General features: G+C 42.8%; 1 protein-coding gene across 1 annotated transcript in view; it reads left to right on the forward strand.

The window, feature by feature from the left end:
- homer2 (homer scaffold protein 2) overlaps positions 1-22,569 on the forward strand; it is a 32,778-nt gene extending 10,209 nt beyond the window's left edge. The window contains exons 2-9 of the mRNA XM_080518458.1: positions 3,455-3,611; positions 12,765-12,896; positions 13,068-13,160; positions 13,864-14,003; positions 15,973-16,129; positions 17,227-17,337; positions 19,432-19,512; positions 20,971-22,569. Of these exons, the coding sequence (XP_080374584.1) occupies positions 3,455-3,611; positions 12,765-12,896; positions 13,068-13,160; positions 13,864-14,003; positions 15,973-16,129; positions 17,227-17,337; positions 19,432-19,512; positions 20,971-21,159 (1,060 nt within the window). The 3' untranslated portion in view covers positions 21,160-22,569. The remainder of the gene's footprint in view (positions 1-3,454; positions 3,612-12,764; positions 12,897-13,067; positions 13,161-13,863; positions 14,004-15,972; positions 16,130-17,226; positions 17,338-19,431; positions 19,513-20,970) is intronic.
- The last annotated feature ends 3,159 nt before the right edge of the window (positions 22,570-25,728 follow it).

Below are 25,728 nucleotides of genomic sequence, written 5' to 3' on the forward strand. Positions count from 1 at the left end.
AGTGTTGGTTGAGCTGAGATATAAAGTGTTTTTCTTTCTCGTTAATCAGATTTACTCTGCTTCGTTGTGCATATGAAAAAAAATAATTAATGTTGGGTGGGGTTTGTGTGTGCGTCAGACAGGAATGTCGCATCACTCACGCATATTGTCATGTTTACTTAGCAACATTCCTGGAATGTTTGAGGCTCCAAAGGATTCACCTTTGAATCATGTTTCGTCTTGGGAATGGAGGATTTCTGGGTTGGGTTGAAGCTATCGGATTCAGACAGATGTGCCCGAGATTTTCTCAGCCTTTCAATGCGGTCTTCAAAGTTTGCGGTTCCAGAGTTGGGACACAGAAAGCGCCTGCGGCTAAATTTGTGCATTTGTTTTGCCCACTGAGGTGAAGGGAGAATTCAATTCATTACAATCTCTCCGTTCGATGCCAGTAGAGCTTATTCCAAAGACTTTTGAGCGTCTGTCAGTTGTGCAGAATGTTTAAACGTGGTCGATTTTCCTCATCAGGGTGAGTTCAAGACTGAAGTTGCTAAAGTTTGGTGCTCTATGCTATTTTTATTGTGTTGCAATCAGGTTGCCGGTCTTTAAAGCGCTTGTTGAGCAGGGACCCGTAAACGGAGGAATTGAAGTTGTTGTATTCCAAAATGCATTGTTATGTAAAGTTTGTGGGTGCACCATCGCTGTGGATGGCAGCCAAGAGTGTGTGTTGTTAATATGCCACTAAGCTCTGTCTTCCACCTACTTTACAGTGAGGTGTGAATAAATTGGACTGTGTTGATTTCCAGGACAATGTGATACTGAAGGCATCAACGCACTTAGGAGGGTTTAACTGTGAGACTCCTTTTTATTTATTTTTTTCTCCCCAAACTCTCGAATGGTGCTGCATTCAACAATTCTTTCCAGTAATTTCTTAAAATGATAAATACCCCACATGTTTTATGTGGCAGATGCATCTCAATTTTTGATTAGGTTTTTATATCCAAAGCTGTCATTGTCCTTTTATTCACACAATGGTGCCTGTCACTTGTACAACTAAGTGAATGTCTTTGTGGAAGCATTGGATTGAATTGTCTCTTTATCCACATTCATGCCTCGTCTTGCACGTCTGAGACGTCCGTTATGCAAGATTAGCTGATGGACTTAAAGTGCGATTTGCAGGGGGGGGGGAATTAACGGGATATATGTACCTCTATGTCTGTAAGAGTCAAACATTCACCCAAAGGCGGCGATTGAAACTCGTGAGTGCCAGTCATGGGGGGATTTCACTTTTTTTAATAAAACAATGCGTTTTCATTACCCCTGCCGTCACTGAAAAAACACAAATCACACCTTGGGTTGACCTATTGTTTTGTTGAGCTGGGTGTTTCATGTGGCTGTCCTAATGATATCACTGAGATGATGGTGGCTGGATAAGCAATAGTTGCCAGGATGATCCAATAAATTATGTCTTCATTCAGCCCCACTTCAAAGTAAGCTATAGAGAAGTTTTCTGGGCACTCAAGTAACCACACGCCTTCATTTGCCATTTTATTTCTCACCAGGTTATGTGCTTCCTATTAGTCACCCCCATATTCATCATCTGCAACTATTATTAAGTTCTTCAGGTGTCCTCTGATCCCTCTCATCAGCCACTCCACATAATTATTCCTCACTCTTGGAGCATTATGGGAGAGCATTTCAACCCTCAGCTCGCACCTTCTGGAATGAGCTAATCCGTATGGCAGTTCTCACCAGCTGGGTCCAGGCTGTGTGAAGCACCACCGTTAATGAGATATGCAACTGGGTTTTTACCTTCATTGATGTTTTGATCTTCTACTGTTAAAGTGTATGTATGATTATTATTTTTTTTTTTTTTTTTTACATGACTGCTGTGCCGATTCATAAAAATGGGAATGATAAAATATTCAGGAGCTTCACTTTATACCCCACCAGCTGAAGGAATACAAGATCTACGCCTAACGAGAATGTTTGCGTTGACACTTTGAAAACTTGAGAGGAGGAGATGGGGATTTTCAGCTTGTAACTTTGGACATCTGAGTAAGTGTGTGCGTGTGTCTGCATACAAGTGACAGAGGGTAAAGATAATCATAGTGTTTCTCGAGTGAGAGAGTGAGTAATTTGTGTGTGTGTAGATGTCATAAAGAGGAGGGGCATTTCCTCTGTGTTTTCAATCTGCAGTCATTCAAGTTTAACTGGCGGTCTGATTCCCGATCCTCCTCCACGACACTGATGCTCTTCTGAGACCCCGGGGAAAGGAGCTGCTCATTATAGCAGGCAGATTGCTCTACCTTGTCAAACATAGATGAAACAGTATTGATCAGTTTCCTAACACGATCATGCAAGTTTCAATGCATACAGTATTTACAGATTCAAATGAGAAGAAATCAATAGATTTTGGGATTTTTTTTTTTAGGGTTTCTTCTGTAAGAACGTTAAGTATATATGTTTTATCATATGCACTGAGCTGATATACAATAACATAGCAACTGAGGGAAATGAAAACTCAACTTTTTATAACAATTTGTCCCAGAGCAATTGTAGTTTGCTCCTTTAAGGTGACTGAAACTACCCGTTAGTGCTGTCATTAGGTTAATTTCAGGGTTTGAATCGAAAACATCATCTTCCCATCAGAGTTAATAACTTTTAGAGAGAAAAGTGAGATGACTCTTTTCAGTAAGGCTCTCGGAACGGCTCAAGTTTAAAAGAATAATATGATCAATGTTCAGTGCATTGTGTGCTTCTCTTGTGTAAGAGGAAAGTTTTTAAAAAATGAAGCCGTGATAAATGCTGGTTTGAGCTCACATTGACAATTTCTTGGTTTATGTCTTGAGTTCAGGGCACTTCTTTGAGATTACATGTTCTTTCTGTACATGCGCCCTTTTCAAAGTACACCCTCCCCCATGACCCAAACTTACATATAGTGTGTATAGAAGATGAATAGGTGCAAACTTCCAAAATGATAGTAAACAGTATATTACAGCAGTGAGACATATTTCTTTTAATTTTCATAATACGCTTGCTTTGAAAGCTATTTGATCACTTGCTTCCTAATAAATCCCACTCACTAAGAGGTGCAAAAAAATATATATACATGGTACTCACTTCACCCTTCAGTGGTTATAATGTTATGGCTGCTGGCTGTCTGTCCTATGAGAGTGAAGGGAGCGTTTATGTGCTAATGGCTTTGGGTTGCTATGAGGATTGAGGGTTGTGTTACATTCTCACCTTCCCGCCCGTCCTGAGACTCTACCCCGAATCAGGACCTCTGGAGACGCACGCCTCCCCTCTGCAGGCCTGCTGCCGCACAGTTATCGGGACTTAATGTCACGCCACGACTGTTGGGCTCAGTTTTTATGAGACTTGCACGCATGTTTTCTTGATTTGTAGTCGGGATGCTGTGTTTCATGTGCGGATAACACTCTCATATTGTCCCTCTGCTCTTTTCCCCGCTCTTCAGGGAGCAGCCGATTTACACCACCCGGGCCCACGTCTTCCAGATCGACCCAACCACCAAGAAGAACTGGGTTCCTGCCAGCAAGCAGGCTGTCACCGTCTCCTATTTTTATGACAGCACACGCAACAGCTACCGCATCATCAGCGTGGATGGATCCAAGGTATGTGCGCTCGCATATCCTGCCTCTGTGTGTAACACCATCAGGAGGAGACGACGGGGAAACGTTCAACTGCTCTCCGGAGACTCGCGAAGGGAAAGGCATTAAATGTTGGAACAAATGGAATTGGCAGGCCCATTGATAATGTTACATTGATGAGTATTAACCTTAACATTAGACCATTTAAAATGTCTCGCACTCATTTCCATTTGTCTGGGTTGATTTAGCATTACATAAGACATCCATCACAGTGACAATGTAGAAAATGGCACGTAAGATGATTCGCTTTTGGTCCCAATGCAATATTTAGCATTTCTACATTTCATTACGAGATTTGATTTGTAGCGCATCATGACATAGTGGGAAGTTAAAAGTAATAGTAGGCTACTCGAAGGGCCTTGTAGAACTGTTGTGTACAATATTCAATTCAATTTTATTTCTATAGCACCGAATACAAAGCAGTCATTTCCAGGCTCTTATAGAGGAGAAATCCAACAGTTCTTCTGTTCGGTTGGGGTTAGAGGATAGAAATAGAGCAAAAGGACAGACGGATTGTGGGGACGGATTCAAACTCTGGTTCCGGCAGGAGCGGGTAGCGTTTCAGAATGATAGAGAAGCCATCACAGATGTTAATGCTAAGCGTGCACACATCTTATTTAATACAGATATTGTATGTAAATTAGCATACTTAATACAAAGCTTGAATAATAATAATTGTTGTAAATATAAATATTTTATATGCAATAATTCAAACAGCTTAAAATTATGAAAGGCTATTGTCAATATTGCTGTTATGTTATTTGTTTGCAGTACACGTAATATTTTGGCATTGAGTTTGCTACGTGTATCCACTTGATGCATTTAGGAAAACGTATTGTTACGTCATTCATGTCTATGCATACTAAAGATTTTCTGCCTTCTAGCTGAAAGTGATGCCTCTTAAGAAAAATAATGTTTGTGGAAGTCTTCCAGATATACAATATTATGAAATACACTTTACTTTGTGTGTAAAAGTAACAGCAGCAATGGTTGTATGGGTTTGAAGCAACGTCTGAATCCCATCGGAAAGAATTAACACAAACAAATTAGCTGGAATAACTGGCGGCTGCATATCTGACAAGCTTGAATTAGCTTTAATTGATTGTAATTAATGCTTAGCAACATGCAGCCCATGGAATTCACATTTAAAAGGCCATTACGGAATGGACACGCTGCATCAGCTCACCTTTTCCCTGTTAAACTGGCCATCGATGTTTCTGTTTTTCTTAGCCATGATTTGAGGAGCTCTGATGTTACTGACCAACCAACCTCTTAAATAATTTATAGTTGTCACCATGAGAACATTATCTTTAAATTAGATGATACAAAATAGAATTTTAAAAAAAACGTGAGTCTCCTTATATTTCATATTCACACCTTCTTCCTCTGCTACCTGAAAGAGTAGATTGAGTGTTTCCATGGCGATGAGACTCATCTGTTCGTGTGAAAGCCGGAGGAGCGTTATGACAACACTATCCCTCTGTTGACACCGTCATGCAGTTACTTCTGGCACAATCCTGAATCGCACATTTCACCTGCCGAGCGTCTTGACGGGTTTACAGTTTGGGTCGGTTTGTTTCCGCCGCGTTTCTGGAGTTAAAATGAACGAGCCAACAGCTGATGGGTGCGACTCACAGGGAAGTCACATCTATATATGTGGACCATTTGCACGGCGAGCATTTTCTGCATTGCCGTGCCAGTTACAGTGACGAACAAGCGCAAACCATGTCTTCAATGTGCCTGTATTTGAAATTGTGTTTAGTCCCACTAACCATCTGACTTGCATATAAAAATAAAGTGTTTGTGAATTCTGTGATTGAAAATGCGTTATCCAGTGCCATTTCCTGCCGAATTCTTTTCGTAAATGTTGAGTTAATGCATTTTTACAATTTTCTTTCTTTTTTTTTTTTTATTCCTGCAAATGTTGAGTCAGGCTCGATTAGCTTTAAAACGCTCCTCTTTCCCCAGCCAGAAAGCCAAAACTCTAATCTGTTATGTCATCAAGTAGCACTCGTGGAGCTCCACGTAGGACAGATGTAAACAGATTAGAAACCCCCTACCCCAAATTACGGATTTGACAAGTAGGTTTCCTTTGTAAGGAAAGACAATGGGAGGTAATCACACACCGCTCTTGTGTTTTTGTGTCACTCTATCCAAGGCCAATAATTCTCTCTCTGCCCTCCCACTTCTGACATTCTTCTGCCTCTCGCAACACAACAGCACGTCAGGAAATCTCTCCAGACAGCCAGCATGAATGAGATATTAGAACGAGGATTTGAAACACTTCCATTTTTTTTTAATAAACCCAGAGTGACGTTGGTTTGAGTATAGTCGCCAAATATGAGAAAATGTCGAGTCATAACAAGTAGATGTTGAATTTGGTGTCTAGTTTGTAAAGTAGCTGGAAGGGAGACGGGTCTGTCCAGAAGAATAGTGTGTGCTGCTGCACGCACTAACTATGACAGGCCGTCAGATTGTATTCATCCGTCCGTGATGCCTGGGAAACTCGCTGATGATGATATGGCAAGTGGAGGAGCATATCAGCACTTTTGACTCCCGCTCGTCTCCAATTGTGCCTCTCGCACGGCGATGTACCGAACGCCATGACAACGCAGTCAAGAGATTTCGAGCGGTTCTCGATGAATCATTCCAGGAGCGTTATCAGGATTGTATTTTTTTTTTTTTACATTTTCACCTCGTATTATCTTTCCCGTTTCTCTCAAACTACCTTATTGTGCTCCTTCTGTTCAAGCCATGTGCCCAGAATTACCATAAAGATAGGATTCAGTCAAGAATATGAACTCCCATTTCTCGAAAGGAGTCTGTCAACTATCTACATAATACGTGACACCCTGTATTCCTCCATCAACTCTTTCAAGAGTTTTACTTCTATTTTAAAGCTGGAGAGGACAATGATCGTTACAAAGCAGTCACTGTCCTGAACTGTGTTGACTCTCTGTTGTTCTTTGCCAACGCTGGAGAGAAGACGTCCAAAATAGAGTTTTATTCTAACGTGCAGAGCCGCTTTGTTAGCCGAGGTATGTAACCGTGTCTGCAAGACGAGCCACGCTTTTAAAGTCTGAATGTCTTCTTCTTTTTTTTTTTTTTTGCAAGTAAACGAGATGTTCTGATTTTAAATAATTCAACCCAGTTGGACGCAGAAAAGCATTTGTAGTCATCCTTTTAAGATTGTTAGCTGCGTTTGCTGCTTCTCCCTTCAGAGGTGGATGCAACACATTTACACCTTCTGAGATGACTTCTCCTAAAATGCGATAAATTCACATTCAATTTTAGGTTAATTGTGTGCATATTGTTTTGTTTTTTTTAATGTTGTTCATGTGCACATTCCAACCTACTTTCCTGGTGCCATCAACACATTTAGAAAAATATAACCGCACGTAATGCAGTTATTTTAGCTTTTTGTTTCCACCTGAGACAAAGCTTTATTTCCGCCGGGGTACGGCATCCGGTTTGTTTTGGTGATCCTCTAAAATCAAGATGGATTGGGTGTTTTGTTGTATGCCCAGCTGTCACGGGAGAGAGGAGGCACTGGGCCGCTGTAAGTCCCTAAACAATTATCCATTAGGATTATGTTGCAGTTACACCAAAGCTGCTGTGAGCTAGTGTGAGGCCCAAACACCACCACTTTCTGTGCTGTAAACATTTCTCATCAGAGGCTATTAGGATGAAAAGTCAAAGACAATAAAGGCTCGCCCTCGTACACGCTGGCCAAGCTGAAGAAATTAATGTCGAACGAGGTTGATCTAATAAACAGTATGTAGTGAGAAAGGAAACGCAGCTTGAACGTTCTTTACAGCTCTGTAAAATGATGTCGTATCAAGCATGTTGATTCTGGCGTCGTGGCAGCCATGTTTCAGTTGGTAGAGCTGGATTGGCCCCCAGGACTGGTGGTTCGATCACAGATCTTATCAGAGTGTAGCCAGGCACGCTGCCAATGCCATCGGTGTGTTTGTGGGTGAGTCAACATGGCTGATGATAAAAACGGCTTTCAGATTATCGATATAATAAGAATGTGCTATAGAATGGAAGTCCGTAATGTTTTCTGATGCTACATCTCAATACAGCCAACGGTTGACATGAGCATATGTACTAAATGTACTAAAAAAAAAAAGATTTATTCAGATATCACATTCAGAGAAATGGAACTAAACTCGGCTGAAAATGATTAAAACTTTACAATTTTACCATTAGGAATACACTTTTGAAGGTCTGCTACGGGTCGCTGAAATCGCTGATTCAGTCCAGAATACATTAATAAAATGTTTAGCAATCAGAAAGCGAGTAGATCCCTACAGAGAGGGACAGACTTTGGGTCGACTGGAGTTCAAACTAAGCATGATGAAGCGATGTTGAGCACAATACAAATGTAACAAACCAGCAAACAGGGCTCAAATAAGCCCTGAACGTGTTTTTATATCCTGATTAAAAAAAGTAATTCTTATGATTTAACTTTTTTTTTTTTGTTGACATAATGGCTGAAATCCTGATCCCAGAACAGAGGCAGAAACCCCCGCATGAAAAACTCAAAACCCTGCAATGAGGCTGAAATCGAGCATATTTTGAGTCTTCCTGAAGTTTTGCAAAATCGCACATGAAGGTCACTGCAGAACCTCCGAGGCGAACAGCAGGTATAAAGTAGATGCTTCGGTGCCGTCTGGTGTGTCAGACGCATTGATCGGCCGATCCTGCTTCCTTACAGGGCCACGTTTCCAACCAGCGCCAGCTCACACCGGCAACATTTGGACTTGACGTCAGATCTCCCGAGTCCAACTAAGTCCCCCCCCCCTCCCCCCACCCCCCCGAGGAAACCAAACCTGCGTCATTGCCACCAGGGAACGATGTGTTTTTGCACTTCCTCATATACAGCAAGATGAAAAACATCGGGTCGTTAAAGCAGTTGGCGGACACGCAAAAGATATTTAACATTTCTTCATCTCCATCACACCTCTGCGTGATGAGCAATCACATTTTTTTATTTTTTTTTTTCCATTTTGCGGTCTGGGTTCGACGAGAGGGCGCCGTGACCATCATCTCGTCTTTCTTTGGCCGGCTTTCAGTTAATAACGCTCCTTGCCAGCTCCTCCTGTGCGTCACCAACTTTACTCAAAATTTTTCACCATTGTGAAACACAAAGAACAAGGTTGTCAGTTTCACATTACCCAAAAGTTTTTTCTTGTTAGAGATCCACAACTTTTATATTTTCTAAAACAAGCCACTAAATTGAGCGGTGGATCATTTTTATTTTTTCACCGCCATGACAAATCTCTCCGGTATTTGGTTCTTGACATGTGATCGAAGTGCCTTCAATCTCAAATATACTTAAAAAAATTTTTTTTTTTTAACATACATCCCCATCTTTTCTACTGACTCCGCAGATTCTCTCCACTCTGCAGACACGCAATCAGCCCAGGAAGCTTTCTCCTATAACCTCCTGGCTGTCTGAATCTCCAACTGACCCTCGGGCCATTAGCTTGCCGAGCTTCGCTCTGGCCTCCTCTGCCACTTGATCCGCAGCCCAGCTCGCCATCCGCACAGCTGCCAGCGTCACTCTACTCCCCCTCTCGCCGTGTCGGCCTCCCACTCCCTCATTCGCTTGCTCACCGAGCCGTGCACTCGTCTATGCCAACATACAGTCACAGGGAACAAAAAAATAAAACATAAAAGCTGGTGTAACCTGGTATGTCCCCGTATGTTCAAGCGAGCTGTTTTATTGCACGTTTACGTGATTTATTCACTTTTATTAGACGATGGGAATGCGTGAGATTCCATTCAATACGTACAATCAAATATCTGCTTCATTGTTCATTTCTTTATTTCTTATATTTCTATTGTCAATATACAAAATTAAAAAAAATTAAATGAAAGATGCTTTTAGTTACAGGCAGAGAAATAACTGAAAACAATCGACTTTTATGTACCAATAAAAACTCACGAACATACTAAACAAATTCACATGTCATGTTAATGTCAAATTAATCAGATGTCTTCAAACAATTTCTTCTCTCCAACCAGCATCTCAAAGCGATTCCTTTCAATTTGATCAAAAAGCGTAGAAATCAGCAAATTGGTTTCAGTCATTAAATGAGTTTTAATCAAAAGATTTGTTGTGTTTTTGGTTTAATAAGCCTGACTGATGAGTTGATTTATCAGTGGTTTCAGGGGTCTGACTAATGCTTAGTTCCATAGTAAAAAAAACATTTTTTATTTATAAATCCATAAGTTCAGAAATCAGTTTTCAAATTGTCCACATTTGATCATCAGCAAAATTGAATGGTCTCTGATGCGTAGTTGGGAGTGGCAGCGCTTAAGATACTAAAGAGCTTCGTGTCTGCAGTGTTTCGTTTCAGTGATGTAAAGTGGATCGCACTGGTCATTATCCAGTTGGAGGTTCGCTCACCTACTATAGCTCTAAGGAGCATCTTTCTACCCACAGGCTTCAAAAACAAATCACCTCTGGCTGTTTGGAGTTCCGTTTTACCAGAACTTTTGCTATATTATTATATTTATTATGCTATATGTATAAGCTCAATAATAGGTTGAATGTGAAATTCGGACAATCATATGTAGGGTTATAGCAAACAAAAGACATGGACTAAAATAAAATTAGCTGAATGACTGTTTATTACTGATAAGTTTTTGTCTCGGTAATTTTTGGCCTAGTTACTATTCCATTATAGTCATCCTGTTGGATGTGTACATTTTCTGTTTGTTTACCTTGTTTTTTGTTTTTCTGTGTACACTTTAAGCTGCAGCAGCGGCCCAGTTTTTTCCCCCACAATGGTCATTAAAGTTTCATCTTATCTTAACACTTCTCTTTGAGCCAGTGCAATGAGCTCTGTTAAATATTCACTCCGTACGCTTGAGACGAGACGTGTGAGTGTTGTTGGAGCTCGACCCAGGTTTCTCTCCAGACAAAATTAGGTCGCTTTGGATTTGATGAGGAATTTTTTCCAAAGACTCGAGATTTTTAAATCAGATTATTGGTGCCTTGATAAACTACGGCTTCGCATAAAGAGAATGCAGCCTGAACGAGAGGTTGCAACTTGAATAGTTACTGTATTTGATTGAGGGCTTCTTTTGTGCATGTGCAGTGAATTCCTCCTCTAGAAGCCATTAACATTGTTCCGAATGAGTCATGAACGTCTAAGGGGGTATCCATCGCTTGCTAATGCTTCACTTTCTGTCTGCTCAGACTTTGCTTTTGGATCTCTGTGTCCACTAATGATGTGGTGTGAAGTGTTTCAAGACTGCAGCCAGAGAAAAGATGGGAGACGGAGACAGTGGGGGCGTAGGAAAGGACACGAGTCTGTCAGCAATTTGAATTCTCTAATCCTGTGTTTCAGAGCCATGTTGCTATGAAACGGGGGGCTGCACAGTGATTAAACTGTCTTCTATCGTTTGTTAATTGTTGGGGTAATTTGCATGTGCCGTTTTTAAGTTCTGCTATATCTTTTAGTGGCGCGATTTTGTGTATATGCAGTAATAAATAATTGGTGCTTTTGTGTTTACAAGTACAGTAGCGGTACAGAAAGTGGGAGACGTGCCTATATTTACAGTGGTGCGCAGTAAACGCACAGATCTCTGACGTCCGGTCACACTGAAATAGTATCACAAGCGTCTATTGGTTTCGTCTGACACCGCTACATGCACCAGTTACGATTTTAGAGTGCGGCAGATATGTTTCCCCTGCATCTGATTTGCTGCATAGCCACGACAGGTGAATCGACGTGGAGGCAAATATAGAGACTGTAATCTGACTGCTTTAGAGGTTAGTGGGTCAGCAGTCACTGCTGCACACTGTTTGTGTCCTTCTGTCCGTGTCCGGTTTTCAGGAAGGAGCTGTGGAGAGGGTTTATGAGCTGTAGTGAAGAACAGTCGGAGATCACATGTATTACACACAGATGTTTATTGAAGGCAATATGAGCTCCAGGAAGTAATGCAGCAGACGCACGCAGCCTGTCACGCCACACCGGTTCAGAGGCAGATCCATTTTATCCAGCGAGGTATCTGAGAATTAACCTCACATGCTTAGTTGTGACTCGCTCTTTTTGTACGTGGTGCAGCTCATCAGCACTGAGTATGATTGTTCTCGGTGCTAAAGTATCTTTGCCCCCAGGTCTCTTACAAGGGAGATAATACTACAGGAAATAGGGACAAGATTGTGAACCACTAATGTAGGGAATATGAATATTCATCCGAAGGAGTTGCTATTTCTTTGTAATTGTTGAACAAAATAAGTACGACAGAATATTTTGTATTCAAATCCATGCACACGTTCCCTCTCACTCCATAGCAGCAACCCTTATATAAACTTACCTTCCACTTCAAGTGAGCCATAATCTGAGCATTAATACTATAGATGCAGACAGATGCCCCATGTGTACACTTGGTCATTAGGCAATTATTTACAATGGATAGGACTATAATTTCTCATTATTTTGTCTATTTTATGTTGAGGTGAATAATGACTGCCACTGCACAAAATGTCATTGTGAAACGGAGTCGTCGCCGTTTGGCATGATGCTTCATTAATGCATATTTAATTTCTTTGCTTTTGATGCAAATGCCACATGTTCCTCGCTTCAGAATGGTGAACAGGAGCACCATTTAAGCGAACGGTTCTTTAAGTGTAAAGTATAGTAATGTATGACATTGTGGAAGATTTAATTGTCCTTTATTGTTGAGAGGCTCTCAAACATGCATATGAATCTGACTCATTTATGCAGTGGCCAAGACGAGAAAAGAAGGAAAAAAAATTAATAAAAGGCGCAATTGTCAATCAAACGCTTCAGTGTGGGCATAGGCATGGGCAGTGTGTTACAGTTTCACTGTGGTATGACTGAGCTACAATAGAGCTTTGTCCTTCACTAAATTGGTGGGACTGTTCATTATGTGAATGCTGCTGCTGTGTTGTCCTTCTGGAAGGTCTCGGTCGGGCAGACGGAGACCTTCCAAAAACCCAAAGAAAAGGAAACTTGTCGAAGAAATCGCATCAATCAGATGGACTACTGAACTGTGCAGCAATGTGTATTGGCTATGATCCGGATGTCCAGAACTGCTTTGAGATGACTGGTTGTCCCCCCCCCCCTCCCACAGGTGATCATCAACAGTACAATCACACCCAACATGACGTTCACCAAGACGTCCCAGAAGTTTGGCCAGTGGGCCGACAGCAGGGCGAACACTGTGTTTGGGCTCGGCTTCTCTTCAGAGCAGCAGCTGACGAAGGTGAGAGCGAGATTCATAGCCAGACACTGTGAGAGGACCAGAGAGTGTACACAATGGTCTCATCCATCCTTGCCACCACTACATAATTGGCAGCGCAGTTCTCATGCACCTTTTAAAAGGAAAGGAAAACCCCCATACTGTGTGTTACTAATATCGCCTTCGTGTTTTCAGTTTGCCGAGAAGTTCCAGGAGGTAAAAGAAGCAGCCAAACTAGCGAGGGATAAATCCCAGGAGAAGGGGGAGACGTTGAGTAATCACTCCCAGGTATATCATGTCTCTCCGCTGTCTGAATTTCTGATTCACTGCAACACCTCTGCTTTTCACCCCTTTTCCTGTTGACTCACTATTGACATTTACCATGAGAAAACTCAGAGAAAATAAATAAAATAACTTAACACTTAAATCGATCAGATTTGGCTTAAACACAAATGTGTGCACACTCGGGGCTTTAAAGCTGCAGCCATATACGGGGATAGAAATAACTCAGCGGGTAATGTGTTTGATAATGCATGTGTAAATAATGAGTTAACGTCATGGTGTGAATCATGAATGACGGGTCGTAGGTTATCCTAAGCCACTTAGCACCTGGTTTCTCAGAGTAAGAGAGCAGTGATGACGTCAACTCTAGATGTAATTACCACTGATTGGACGTATATCGAGTCGTCTGCACTCGGTCGCCCGCTGCCACGCCGGCTTTCTGCTCGCCGTGGCTCCAGATGGAGGGAATCAGACTCGGCCCCGACACCCAGAAAGCTGCTGCACCATATGACATTATGAATACTGGCAACAGTTTCCCTTCATCCCTCCTCTGTCGTCGCCGACACATCCAAGGTGTTCGTGGTGCTTTACACAGAGAAAACCGAGGACCCCATTAGCCGCACTCGTGAGATCAGGGTTTATGAGACACGGCTTTAACCGATCAGAAAAGCTACGAAATCTTCTCTGAAGTGTCTTTCTGTGCTCTTAGGAGTCTGGACGTGAGACACCTTCAAACAATCAGGCGTCAAGCATCAACGGGACGGACGATGAGAAAATTTCCCACGTCGGTCCAGAGGCAGCGGTGCTGAAGACGGAGAACGATCGTCTTAAGAGTGCAGTTGAACAGAGGTAAGGCTTCCTTTTAAAGATGCATCACATCAAAGCTTTCAGTAAGGAAGGAATTTGTTTTTGGACATCGAACCATTTCTTAAAATATCAGTATATATCCCTCTTGTGCTCAACTCAAACTCAAACATCGACTGTACCTCCTCCTCCAAGTCGGGGCCGGAGTTGGATCGGTGGACAAATTCAGGGTCTCCCCATATTTAACCTCTGTCTTCATCCTGTGGACCATCACAGGTTGAAGACAGAATCGTGTAACCCCGTGTAAATGGTGTAATGAAGTGTGTTGATCGCAAACATGCCTCATAAACTCACAGCAGTCGAACAAAACTGAATTCAAGAGGCATTATCATCATTGTCATTATCATCACACAGCCGCTCCCGAGAGCTTTCACACTTTTTTTGGGGGGGGGGGTCCTTCTGTTGAAATTGTCTCAGCACCAAACTGTGCTCAAATGTTCTTGCTCTTCATTTTATTACCTCGCCAAAGGGCTCAGAAATCATTTGATCTAATCAAAAGGATGATGCTGTTCCTCTCCAACATTTGGTTTATGTGTTCTTTATAATCCAGTGGTGGAAGCATATAAATCGCTAATTGCACGAAACGCCAGATGTGGCTCCAGATGGGATTAAGATGACCTCAGGGCGTCAGAGTCGATTCAAATACGGCGAGGAAATTCAGACAGAATTAGCACTCTGGTCGCTGAACAAGAAGAACACTTGCTTCACATTTGATCCAAAATGACTTGGGGGGGGGGGGGGGGGGAAACAAACATTGATTAGCCAGGTTTACCTCTGAACAGTTTTAGTTGACAGATCTGATTTTCATACAAAAGAAATGAAAAATAATTGCACAGTGAGAAGTAAAATAGTTGCAAAACAGTTTTATGGAGATTTTGTACTTTTTAAAAGAAATACTGCATGAAAATCGTTTGTTTATCCACCCAAAGCATGCAATTATAAAAATTAAATGCGCAATAATAAATAAGTCAATGATTTTTACATTATTTATTGTCTTATTTGCTGCAAATTTAAAAACATGCAAGTACATTTTACTGTACTTGTGAATATTCTACAGACTCGAACGTTAAACTGAGAAATCACAGCGGTTTCAATTGTTGCCTTACCAGAAATGTAGCTGAGGTAAATTGCAGGGTTGTGCCTTTCTGCTCACGCTATCAATGCTTTCATTATGTGTGTTTCTCGGGAAAATCCGGTTTATAAACTCTGCAAAAACACAAAAACCTGCTCTCTGTGAGACATGAGAGACGTCATTCTTTTCTCGCAGTTTGTTTGTCTGTGCAGGCTTTTTTTGTTGTTGTTGTTGTTGTTCTCATGTGATTCCTGTCCACCATTGTGATTGGTCAGAAGTTTGAGGTTTGTACAAAAGGGGGGGGGGGGGGTTGTTAACCTTATATACTATCTAAATTACCTGTTTAATCCAACTTTTCTCTTCAAACATCAAATAAATCAAAGGAAAACACACATGCTGAGGATTTCCAGCATGGGCCAGCAACACATTGTTGGGCTTACCTTTTCCTCTGGTGCTTTTCTGAGCTCATCTCAAGGCTTCAGGATTTTGTTTGAGTGTCACTGAAGTGAGCCGAGGAGTGCAGAATGCTGCGGTGCAAGTCTGTCCACATTTGATGGAGAGCAGAACACTCCGACCCAGCCATGCATAAGCAAGGGTACAGTGATGCATACTAAATATACATCACAACCTCTCCAACCATATTGATAAGACAGAACCACTCAGTCTGTGGGATTCAAACCCTTGTGACTTCTCCCTTTTCTTCTTGTACTTGTCTGAACGTCTCCTGACGGTACGATTTACACCGCGGCCCATCAAATGATTGTGACTCGAAGGGTTTTGTAGTGGTATTTGCCATGTCAAAGGCGGTAAATCAAAAATGTTCCCTCCCTTAATAACTTTGTTCTGGGGGGGGTCTCTCTTTCCGTCCGTCCTTCCTGGCAGCAACACCAACGCCAAAAAGTGGGAGACGGAGCTTCAGACTTTGAGAGAGAGCAACGCCAGGCTGGTGGACGCACTGCAGGAGTCGTCGGCTAACGTAGAGACCTGGAAGAAGCAGCTCAGCACCTGCAAGGAGGAGAGTGACACACTCAGGGAAAAGGTAATGCAGTTCTGTACGCTTGCAGGGAATCTGCACAAACCTGCAGATCTTGATCTTTCTGGGAGAAACGGGTGACGGGTTAGAAGCACATCATCCAGAGGAACCAAACTGTCCCGCAAAATGTCACAACATGGTTTAGAAGCTATTGTTTTAAAATCTGCGTCTCCAGAAGAAGTAATGAAAATGTGTCCACACCGAGGCTCAGTAACATTTCATTAGTTTGTGCTCCCTGCACCAGAATCTCAGCCCACTATAAATAGAATCATTTTAGTTTCATAATCAATGTGGGCAGTTTGTGCAGCTGGGCTGGTGTTGCAGTGATGCTTTTTTTATTCTCCGTCTCCGACATGCTGCAAGATTCAGTTTTACAGATGTAACAACTTGTACTGTACGCAATATTCACAATCGTTTATCACTCGTATTAAACGCCCCAAGTGGATTCTGCAAAAGTAAACATTCTTTTTTTCTTTTAACAAAATTTTAAAAAATTAAGCCACAATTTTTTCCCAGAAAATGTCAACGATAAACGGTATACAAACAAATTGTCCACAAGCAGAAAATGTATTAAAAAAGAAGCATCAATGCCATTTGAGCAACAGGTAGCACAACAGTCACTGCAGCAGAAATCCAGATAGAGCAAACAAACAACAACAGGTGGTACACACACACACACACACGCACACACACACACACACACACACACACACACACACACACACACACACACACACACACACACACACACACACACACACACACACACACACACACAATCTGCAGAGAGTCCAGCACTAAACCACAAACAGTTCCTCATAAAGCACCGGGCTGTTCTCTATACTGCCAAATAATCCATTTTATTTTCCATTATACACGCGTCTCCATGTCGGGTTGGCGATAATGAGGCAGCTTTGTTTTTTCAGCCCGTCACACTTTCAGCCTCTTTCACAGTAAAAATTGAGGTCACCAGGTCGGGTCATGGCTGCAGCCTGAGCTGCAGTAACGTTCACTGTGCCCATCCGCACATGCCCTGCTCACTGCTGACTGTCCCAATTTTATATTTATTTATTTATTTAATATCCTTTCATTGTTCACCTCAGATCGCAGAGCTTGAAGCGCAGTGCAACGAAGCCACCCAGGAGAAGCAGAAAAACGCCCAACTGGCTGTCCGAGTGCAGGAGCTGCAGGCGGAGCTGCAGGACAAAGAGCAGGTGAGACCTGAACACATTCATCTTGCCACAACACAGTCGGCCTCCAGAGCTCAGCCGTCTCTCCCAAGTTTATTAAACAATGACAATTAAAAAAAACAAAAAAAAAACAAACTTGGGCTACCTTGAATGGATCACTCTGTCCCCCTCATCGTAACAAACACAGCACTTTTCATCCTCTCCTCCCCATCACCTCCTCTCAAAGGAGGAGGATTTGTAGTGTTTTGTATCGGGTGGTCTCGTTATTTCTTCCTACCCAGCGAAACGCAGACCTTTTAGGTCGCCCCCTTGTCATCCGTTCGCTTTTATAAACTCTTAAGCTGCTTGGTACTCGTCTCATTTGGATACGGTTCCGTTCAGTGAAACTATCCCCCGTCTCCAGTCAGGGGTGCAGGAAACGGTGGCTGAAGTGATGCCGTTATTTCTAATGAGGACGAACCTTGTGTAGCCATGAAGTCTCTTGAGCTTTGCTCATTTCTGGTTAGAAGCTGTTTCCGACTGCAGACAAATCACAAGTACTTACTGTAGGCAATCTCTGAGTCTCCCTGCCCTTTCCTACACTGACTGTCCCCCCCGTCAGCTTCATGAAGAGGTGACTCCATCAGCTGCATGTTAAGGGAGGAATAGTGAGGGAAAACAAGATTTTTTTTATCATTTCGTATATGAAACACCAGGAAGCAGTGAAAATCCTGATTTCCCTGAGCTGAAGTTGGCGATAGCAGTCTTGTTTCTGTTTACGGTGTTAACTCATTAGGGAGTGAAATGAGGAAAAGCTGCAAATTCTCACTTGAAAAACCTGGAACCATCAGATGTTTCTCACTTTTCTGTATACAAGAGTTTGCTTGATGAAAATCATGGTTTCTGTGACTTGACCACACAAAGACTGATTTCATGATTGTAAATAAAGCACCAGGAAAGTGTAAATTCTTTTTTTTTTTTTTATTTCATGGTAAATGTGTTTTAAATGAGTTGATTCGGGTTTTTCCTAACGTCTCCTATAACACAGTGAAATAGCAGCATCGGTGGTCGATTCATGCGGATTGCCTGAGGAAAAGAGTGTCTGGGATATTTTAGTTTACCACCTGGAAGCAGTATTTATAGAAGACGTGCATCTTTCTCACGACACAGACAATGGCAGGAATGGACGACTTATCAAAGAGCCGCAGCTTGTTTCTAATAGGTCATAAGTACAGACTCATGCCTGATGGGAGCTTCAGGATTTCCTCTTCTTATGTGCATCAGCCGCGACGCTCCAAACTCTGACCCGCAGGAGAACGTCTCCGCGTCTGTGGAGCACTGAAGCTGCAAACGGTCCGCAGAGGCTCGTCTGCCGAGTGACTCACCTCCTTCGAGAAACTCGCCTCCTCCTCCAATTAAAACCGTGTCTATGAATTATTAAGCACTCGCTGTGGCCCCTCGCGCCGGTCAGCTTGGAACAAACAGGACAAAGCTGCTGCAGGTGACTACAAAGCATCGACCAATTATAAGTTAGCGGGGAAGTGCTCGCAGCGAGAACAGATGCAGTGGAAGCGTCCGCGGCGTGTTTGGCTCTCAGCAGTGCGGGGAAAGATTTTCACAGCGATAATAGATGTTACACAGAGGCGACAACAAACAAGAGACTACCAGGCAAAAAGAAAACAGTCTGACTCCAGTATTCATACCAGCCTCTGATGTTTTCCGTCTTCGTCCTTCATGGTATCTTATTTTCTTTGTAATATTGCCAGCTTTGTTTACAGCTTTATCGTAGAAAGGGTGCACATTAATTGGCGGAGGGTTTTCAAAAAAACACTCCATCACAGGGGAAAACACAGAGACGGGACGACCACACACACTCGCATTCACATCTACGTGATATTTAGGGTCCCCAGTTGACTTTGAGCATTTGCTAATAAACCCTAAAGCCCCACTCATGCACAGGGAGAACATGTAAACTCCACATAAACCAGTCACCGTCACCAGTTGTTTAACTGGAACATTTCCAAATCTGAACTCATGAACATTTCGATTTTTTTTTTTTTTTTTTTTTTTTTTTTTTTTTTAGAAATGTATATCTTTTGATATATTTGTTTTAAAACCTCCCATTTTTTCCCCCTCCAGGAACTGGAGAATCTGAGAAAGCAGGCCGAGATAATCCCTCAGCTGATGGCGGAGTGTGAGACCGTCACTGCGAAGCTGCAGGTACGTCCAGGAGCTCCCAGAAACCGCAGGCCTCGTCTCAGGTGTGATTTTATTTTTTTTTAAAGGAAGTACGAAGGCCGCACCGAAAGCCGTATGAATCTCAAACACGTGCGAGGACGTGGCGTCTGTCACCGCGAGCAGAAACACGACGTCCGAGGCACAAGCGAGGGATAGGAGGAGAGTTTCTATTCATCACTCTGCCCGAGGGCCGGTGACACAACATTCCTCTCACGTGTCTCACTCTCGCACATTCTAGTTACTGTATCTATTAATAAAGGTCCGTCCCCGGCATAGCTCTGAATGGATTAATGCGTCTTTAAAAGGTTTGTTTTGTTTTGTTTTTTTCCCTTCCCTCTCCTTCCTCATCTGTGAAGCGGCGATACTGTATCTCTGTCACGGCTTATTAGTTTCCCGGTGGTGCAGATTTGATCTGTTTTGCTCGGAACAGCTGAAGTCGTTTGAGGGCTCTGCTCTCACTTTTAATGAGTCGGTCTTACATTTCAATAGGTGCGTGGGTTGCGTCTGCGAGATTAAGTTGGTGGTGAGAAACCCGGCAACAACAAAGAGGGCTCTCGGAGTTAATTTCCTCATTGAGTAATATCCAACTTTCTGTTGAACCAGAAGTACCAGGCTCCGTCTCCGACGCTTCGTCCCGTTGGTGCCAAGTCTGACACGACTGAGTCTCCGCCGGGTTCTTTCTCCCAGAGCCATCAGGCGTGTGCGGCCTTTTCTCCTCCGGCCATGGAGGAGAGCAAAACCAACACTGGCGTGCCTGAATTCTTGTGCTCGGTTTTGTTTCTGCCTCAACCAGCTGGATGAATGACGGCAACAACAGTTTATCCAGCTCAACAAAGGGATGTCTCAAATACCTTTGTCATTTTGTGTGGATTCAATTTGAAACAAAGCCACTTCTTCTTTAATTTAAAAATGTTTCTTTTTTAATAAGTCCACTTTTTTCGCCTCCGTTTGCGGCCGCAGCTCCCCTCCTATTTAAAGACGACACCCAGAGTCGAGGTTTCAGGTGTCAGGGGTCAGCTGGACGGTACAGTCATGCAGGCACAACACCCATTTAGCTCTCCTATTTTAAACCCCTCCCTGCAAAGGTATCTCCAGCATTAATGTGTCACTCGTGTCGCCTGCTCGTCTGAACACTCCCCTTCTGTCCCAACATGCATAAATCTCCTCTCCTTCCTGAATGCCTGAATGTACAGGTGTTGTATTTTTTTTTTTTTTTTTTTGTATTTTACTGCGTGAGAACTTGTTTCACAGATTCAACGCTGACGCATCTCTTCCTTTTGAGCTGGTTTAATTTTTTTTTTTTTTTTTTTTTTTTAAGAAACTCTGTTTGGTTGAAACAAACAGTCAAAACCTGCTGTAAACATCACATGTGCTCTTTTCTTTTTATTATTTATATGGAAACAATCTGACTTGTTTACTGTGACTTGACTGTTTCCGCAGGCGGCAGAGTCGCAGAACACGGATCTGGAGGGGAGGCTCGGGGGGCTTCAGCTGGACATAGACGACAGTCAACAGAAGCAGGGCAACATGAAGAGTGAGCTGAAGAAGTTCATGGATATCCTGGATGGAAAAATAGACGAGCTGCACGAGTTCAGGCAGGGCCTCTCCAAGCTGGGTGTTGATAACTGAGGAAAGTCGCGGCGAGCTGAGAGGGTCGGAGGTCAGGTACGAGAGGAGTCACTTCAGCATGTCTTCAGGGAAGAAACTCGGTGGCACCCATTCCCCCAGGGTGACGTCCATTCAGAACCTATCAGCTTTGGCTTCTAATAAACACTACCTTGTGGGGAAAAAAAAAAAAGAGATGTTTAGAGGAGGGGAAGAGGGAGAGAGACTGGCAGACTGGAAGGAGAGCGTGCTCTCCCTAAAGGTTCTGTGTTGTGTGCCGGCATTGTTGAAACTAAATCAGAGTCACACTTTGAGCTTACTTATCCGTTTCTGTGGGGGAAAACTGCTTTAAAAAGCTGGTGGTGGGTTCTTAGATTCTGTCCATCCGTCTTTTCTTCTTCGACGCAGGCAGTCTGAGCTTTATCGGGGGTGTAGAGGGGGCGTTAAAGGGCTGAAATGAACAACACACAAAAGACAATGCTGTTCAGCATCACTCAAGTAATACCTGGCGTTAATCCTTGTGGCCCCCCCCCTCAGAGAATTAGAGATCTTTCTGCTGACTGTCCTCGATGTTGCCTATTGTCTATCTCAGGTGTGTTAGAAGACCGTATGTACTCGTTAGATTTTATGCACAGATATATATATATATATACATATATATATATATATATATAAAGAGAGAGATATAAGATAATTGGTCGTGACACAAAGTGCCTCCAGGTGAGTCTAAATCTGCCTGGCGAGGAGAACTGGCCAAGTGATGACCATCACCATAATATCAACTTGTTGATTTTGTGTGAGAAAACCTGCAAATAATAATGAGAAAAGAAGGGAAAACGCGGGCAGACGCGTCCATCCCGAGGATGGAGATTTGGTGAGAAACGAACAGGCGCTTGCCTAAAAACGACTCCTCGAAGGGACCACAGCAGGAATTTAACTCTGGTTGTGGATGTTTTACCGGAAACAGTCAGTCTGATTATATTTGCATAAAAGAAGGAAAAATCTCTTATTTCTTGAGCTTTCCTCCAGAAACAAAGCAACAATAGGAACCCCATCTTGCCATGAGTGTAGTAAAGGACTTTGTGTGTGTGTGTGTGTGTGTGTGTGTGTGTGTGTGTGTGTGTGTGTGTGTGTGTGTGTGTGTGTGTGTGTGTGTGTGTGTGTGTGTGTGTGTGTGTGTGTGTGTGTGTGTGTGTGTGTGTGTGTGTGTGTGTGTGTGTGTGTGTGTGTGTAATGTAATGGTACCGTTCATTTGTAGAACAGAAAACAATTTTGTCTCCAAGGCTGTTGTGCTTCCTACACACTCGTTTTTGTTATGGTGGTGGTTATTTTTGTGGGGAGGAGGGACTTGGTGCTGCTCGATGAGTGAATAATGTGAAAGTGTACTTCACCGAGAACATGTAGATGGCATGATGGGCCTTTTTTTTTCCTTTTCACCACAACTCTGTCACACCCTTGGCTTTTGTTTTGCAGTTTTATTTATTTTCCGGTGCCTCACTTGTTGTGAAATAACATTTCTGTAAGGGACAATGTTATCAAAGCCCACTTGCTTCCACAGATGTACAATAATTTCATATACCAGTCAGGACTTAAAGGGTTTTTATAACTGAGGATGTTGGGATGCTGTCACAGCTACGTCTGAGACGTCCACCTTTTGAAACATTTGAAATCAAAAGGCAGACGTCTGCAGTGACATATTTACTCTGTAACACTACAAGTCTATGCTTTTTCATTTGTCTTGATTTTGTCATGATTGAAATATCTAATGAGGCGGACTTTTTTTTTTTTTTTTTTTGCTTATCGTTCTCTCTGTTCTGCCCTGTTTGTAAAACTCACCTGCATCTGGATTTCGCAGCGTTTATGATCCTTCCTTTTGAACCAATGCCTCTTGTGCACTTTTGTGATTCCTGTTCAATATTGTACAATAGAACCGACAATTGGTAAAATTTAGTTTAATTACAATGCCGACTGGATGTCTTTTCTTTTATTCTCCCCCTCAACATTTGAACCTCCAGGCTCCACAGATTGGAGACGGGAGGTTTCTCTAATCCCTCACTGAGTTTCTGTGAGTTCTGTGTACAAAACCAAGACATGCAGGCTTATGAAGCTTACAAATATGCTACCTGACACCGTCGAAGTCTAGAGGCGTTTTTTTTTTTCTCCCCCGGATGAGAAGCTCAGAGAAAGTGGAATGAACCTGCAGTGCCAGAGCCGAGTCCCACTGAGGTTCCACGCCACCGCTTGTGTTTTCTTTCCCCCTTTCCGATGTCGATTTACATTCTTAGAACTAAATATAGCTGTAATCTTAACAGAGACAAACAATCAAATGAAATGGGGATTTAATCACAGCCAATCAATTTCGGAGTTCAAACCAATATATGAGCTTGACTGATGGGGAAAAAAACACCTTAAACCCTGAACATACTCTCATCCAGCTCCGAGGAAATAACCGCAGCAGTGGATCAGAGGACATGTTGCCTTGGCAACTTAATCCCTCTTTCTCCTTTACTTATTTTTTTTTGCTGTATAACGTGTGAGTGATGGACCACGAGGAATCCGAAACGTCCCTCCACAAACACTTAACTCCTTAATTACACACACGAGTCGACCACCAGTCTCTGCCAATGAGCCTCTCAAACTACTGCTGTTCTAATGCTTCTGAAGCTCACCAGCCCGTTGGCTCGGTTTAATAGACGAAGTTAATCAAAATGTAGTAGAAGCATCGGTTTAGTGCTGAATGATCAGTTAAGGAAGTAATTTGGTAAGAAACTACCTGCGGCAAACAGTAATTTTCACTACAAATGGCTTTCAAGGGATTGACAGTGCAGAAGAGACCTTTTACACAGTTGTAAAAATGTCGAAAACAGCAAATGACAAGCAGGAATGTGATGAAACTGTTTATCACATTAGTCAACAATTAATTTTCTCATTCTGGTTTCATTAACGTTTTACACTCTAACCTTAATGGTACTGCTGGAAAACTAATAGTCTGTTGTGGATTTGGGCGCTCGATGCCCTGGAGCAAGTAAATTAAGATTTGAGGAGTGAGAGTAGGGATGTTTCACGTTGGGAACTTGTCTCTCACCGTCTGCTGAAATCCATCTGTGAAGTTTTTTTTGTACAGACTCACAAGGGTCCTCACTTAGGCTGTTTGCAAGGAATTAATTCAGACAGCAACCAATCAATATATTCAAATTCATCTCGCAACACATGGTAATTAACAATTACTGCGTATATAATTGAGCAGTTAAGCCCGTTATTTTGACTTATCAATTTAAATTCCAGCCGACCGTCCATTTTCCTTTCCCACTTGAGTTGCTGTGGCGATGCGGAAAGCTCAGTAAAGTTTAATAACGCCTCTACTCTGACTTTCTCACAGATGGTTGCACTCTTCCCTACTGAGAGGAGTGCAACTTAACAATAATGCAGCCGAAGATGTGATGTATTGTCCCGACAAACTGAACACATCCAAAAGATGCACACTCATCTATTCTTGATCAAATTCAGGGTTTTGAGGGGCGTTCGAGTCAGGAGAGCACGTTATTCCCAGAATACACGACCACAGTCAACTGTAGTCACAAATTAACCTCAAATGCAAAGAAAACTAGAGCAAACGGAGAAAATTCATGCGCACAAACTGGGAGAATATGTAAATTCAGCCCTTAAGCCTGAACTTGAACCGATGATATTCTGTAAGGCGAGAGCACCAACCACCATGCCAAATATGACATTTAAATTCAAAACAATTTCTTTAGCTTTAATTAAAAAAAACAAGTGTGGTTCAACAAGTTCAGAAAATAATTACACACACCAGCTACGGTGTTATGAATTCAGCTTGACGTACAGCTTTGCAGAGATGATGTCAGTCTTATTTCATGTATTTTTCCTTACCACTTTTTGGAGATTCATACACTTAAAGTCTGATTATTTATTTTTTAATTTACATCATCAGTGAGACTCCCATCAAAACTGAGTGTGTGCGTGTGTGTGTCCTCATCGCTGACTCTCAGCGAGGCTCATTGTGTGACTGGTGATGAGTGGGCGAGTTGGTGAAACATCATTAAGAGACTGCTGCTCAGAGACAGAGAGAGAGAGGGAGAGTGAAGGCACTGCAGGCCACTACCACTGAGTAGATGTCCTGTTGCCATAGTAACGGGCTGTGGAATTCTGCATTGATGCCGGATCGACAACTTTGCCTCCGTTGGTGCACGTCTTCCCCCGAGGTGCCTGACCTGCCGTCCACCTGAACCCCCGACCCCCTTCGGATGCCGCCGACAAATTACGCAGCAGACCGAGGGCGGCCCGGAGAACGAGTCAGATGTCCGAGAGCGACCGCCTCTTCTCTCTAAAGCACACACAGAGCTGAATAAACTCCATCACAGCTGGCCGGGGAAGTCTGAGCCGTCTGAGCTGCAGGAGAGCGAGAGAGAGAGAGCGAGGTGAGAGCTGCCAGGATGGCTATCACAACATGACTCATCATTTTGTCGTGGGCTCCTAATCCAGGAAAGCGCAGGCGCCCGGGTTTGACGGAACAGGTTTGACAAGACGCTTCTCGAGGCGACGCGACTTGTTTGAAGAGCGCGGGCGATTCGT

Source organism: Blennius ocellaris, assembly GCF_963422515.1.
Source record: "Blennius ocellaris genome assembly, chromosome: 1".
In the NCBI taxonomy this organism is placed as follows: domain Eukaryota; kingdom Metazoa; phylum Chordata; class Actinopteri; order Blenniiformes; family Blenniidae; genus Blennius; species Blennius ocellaris.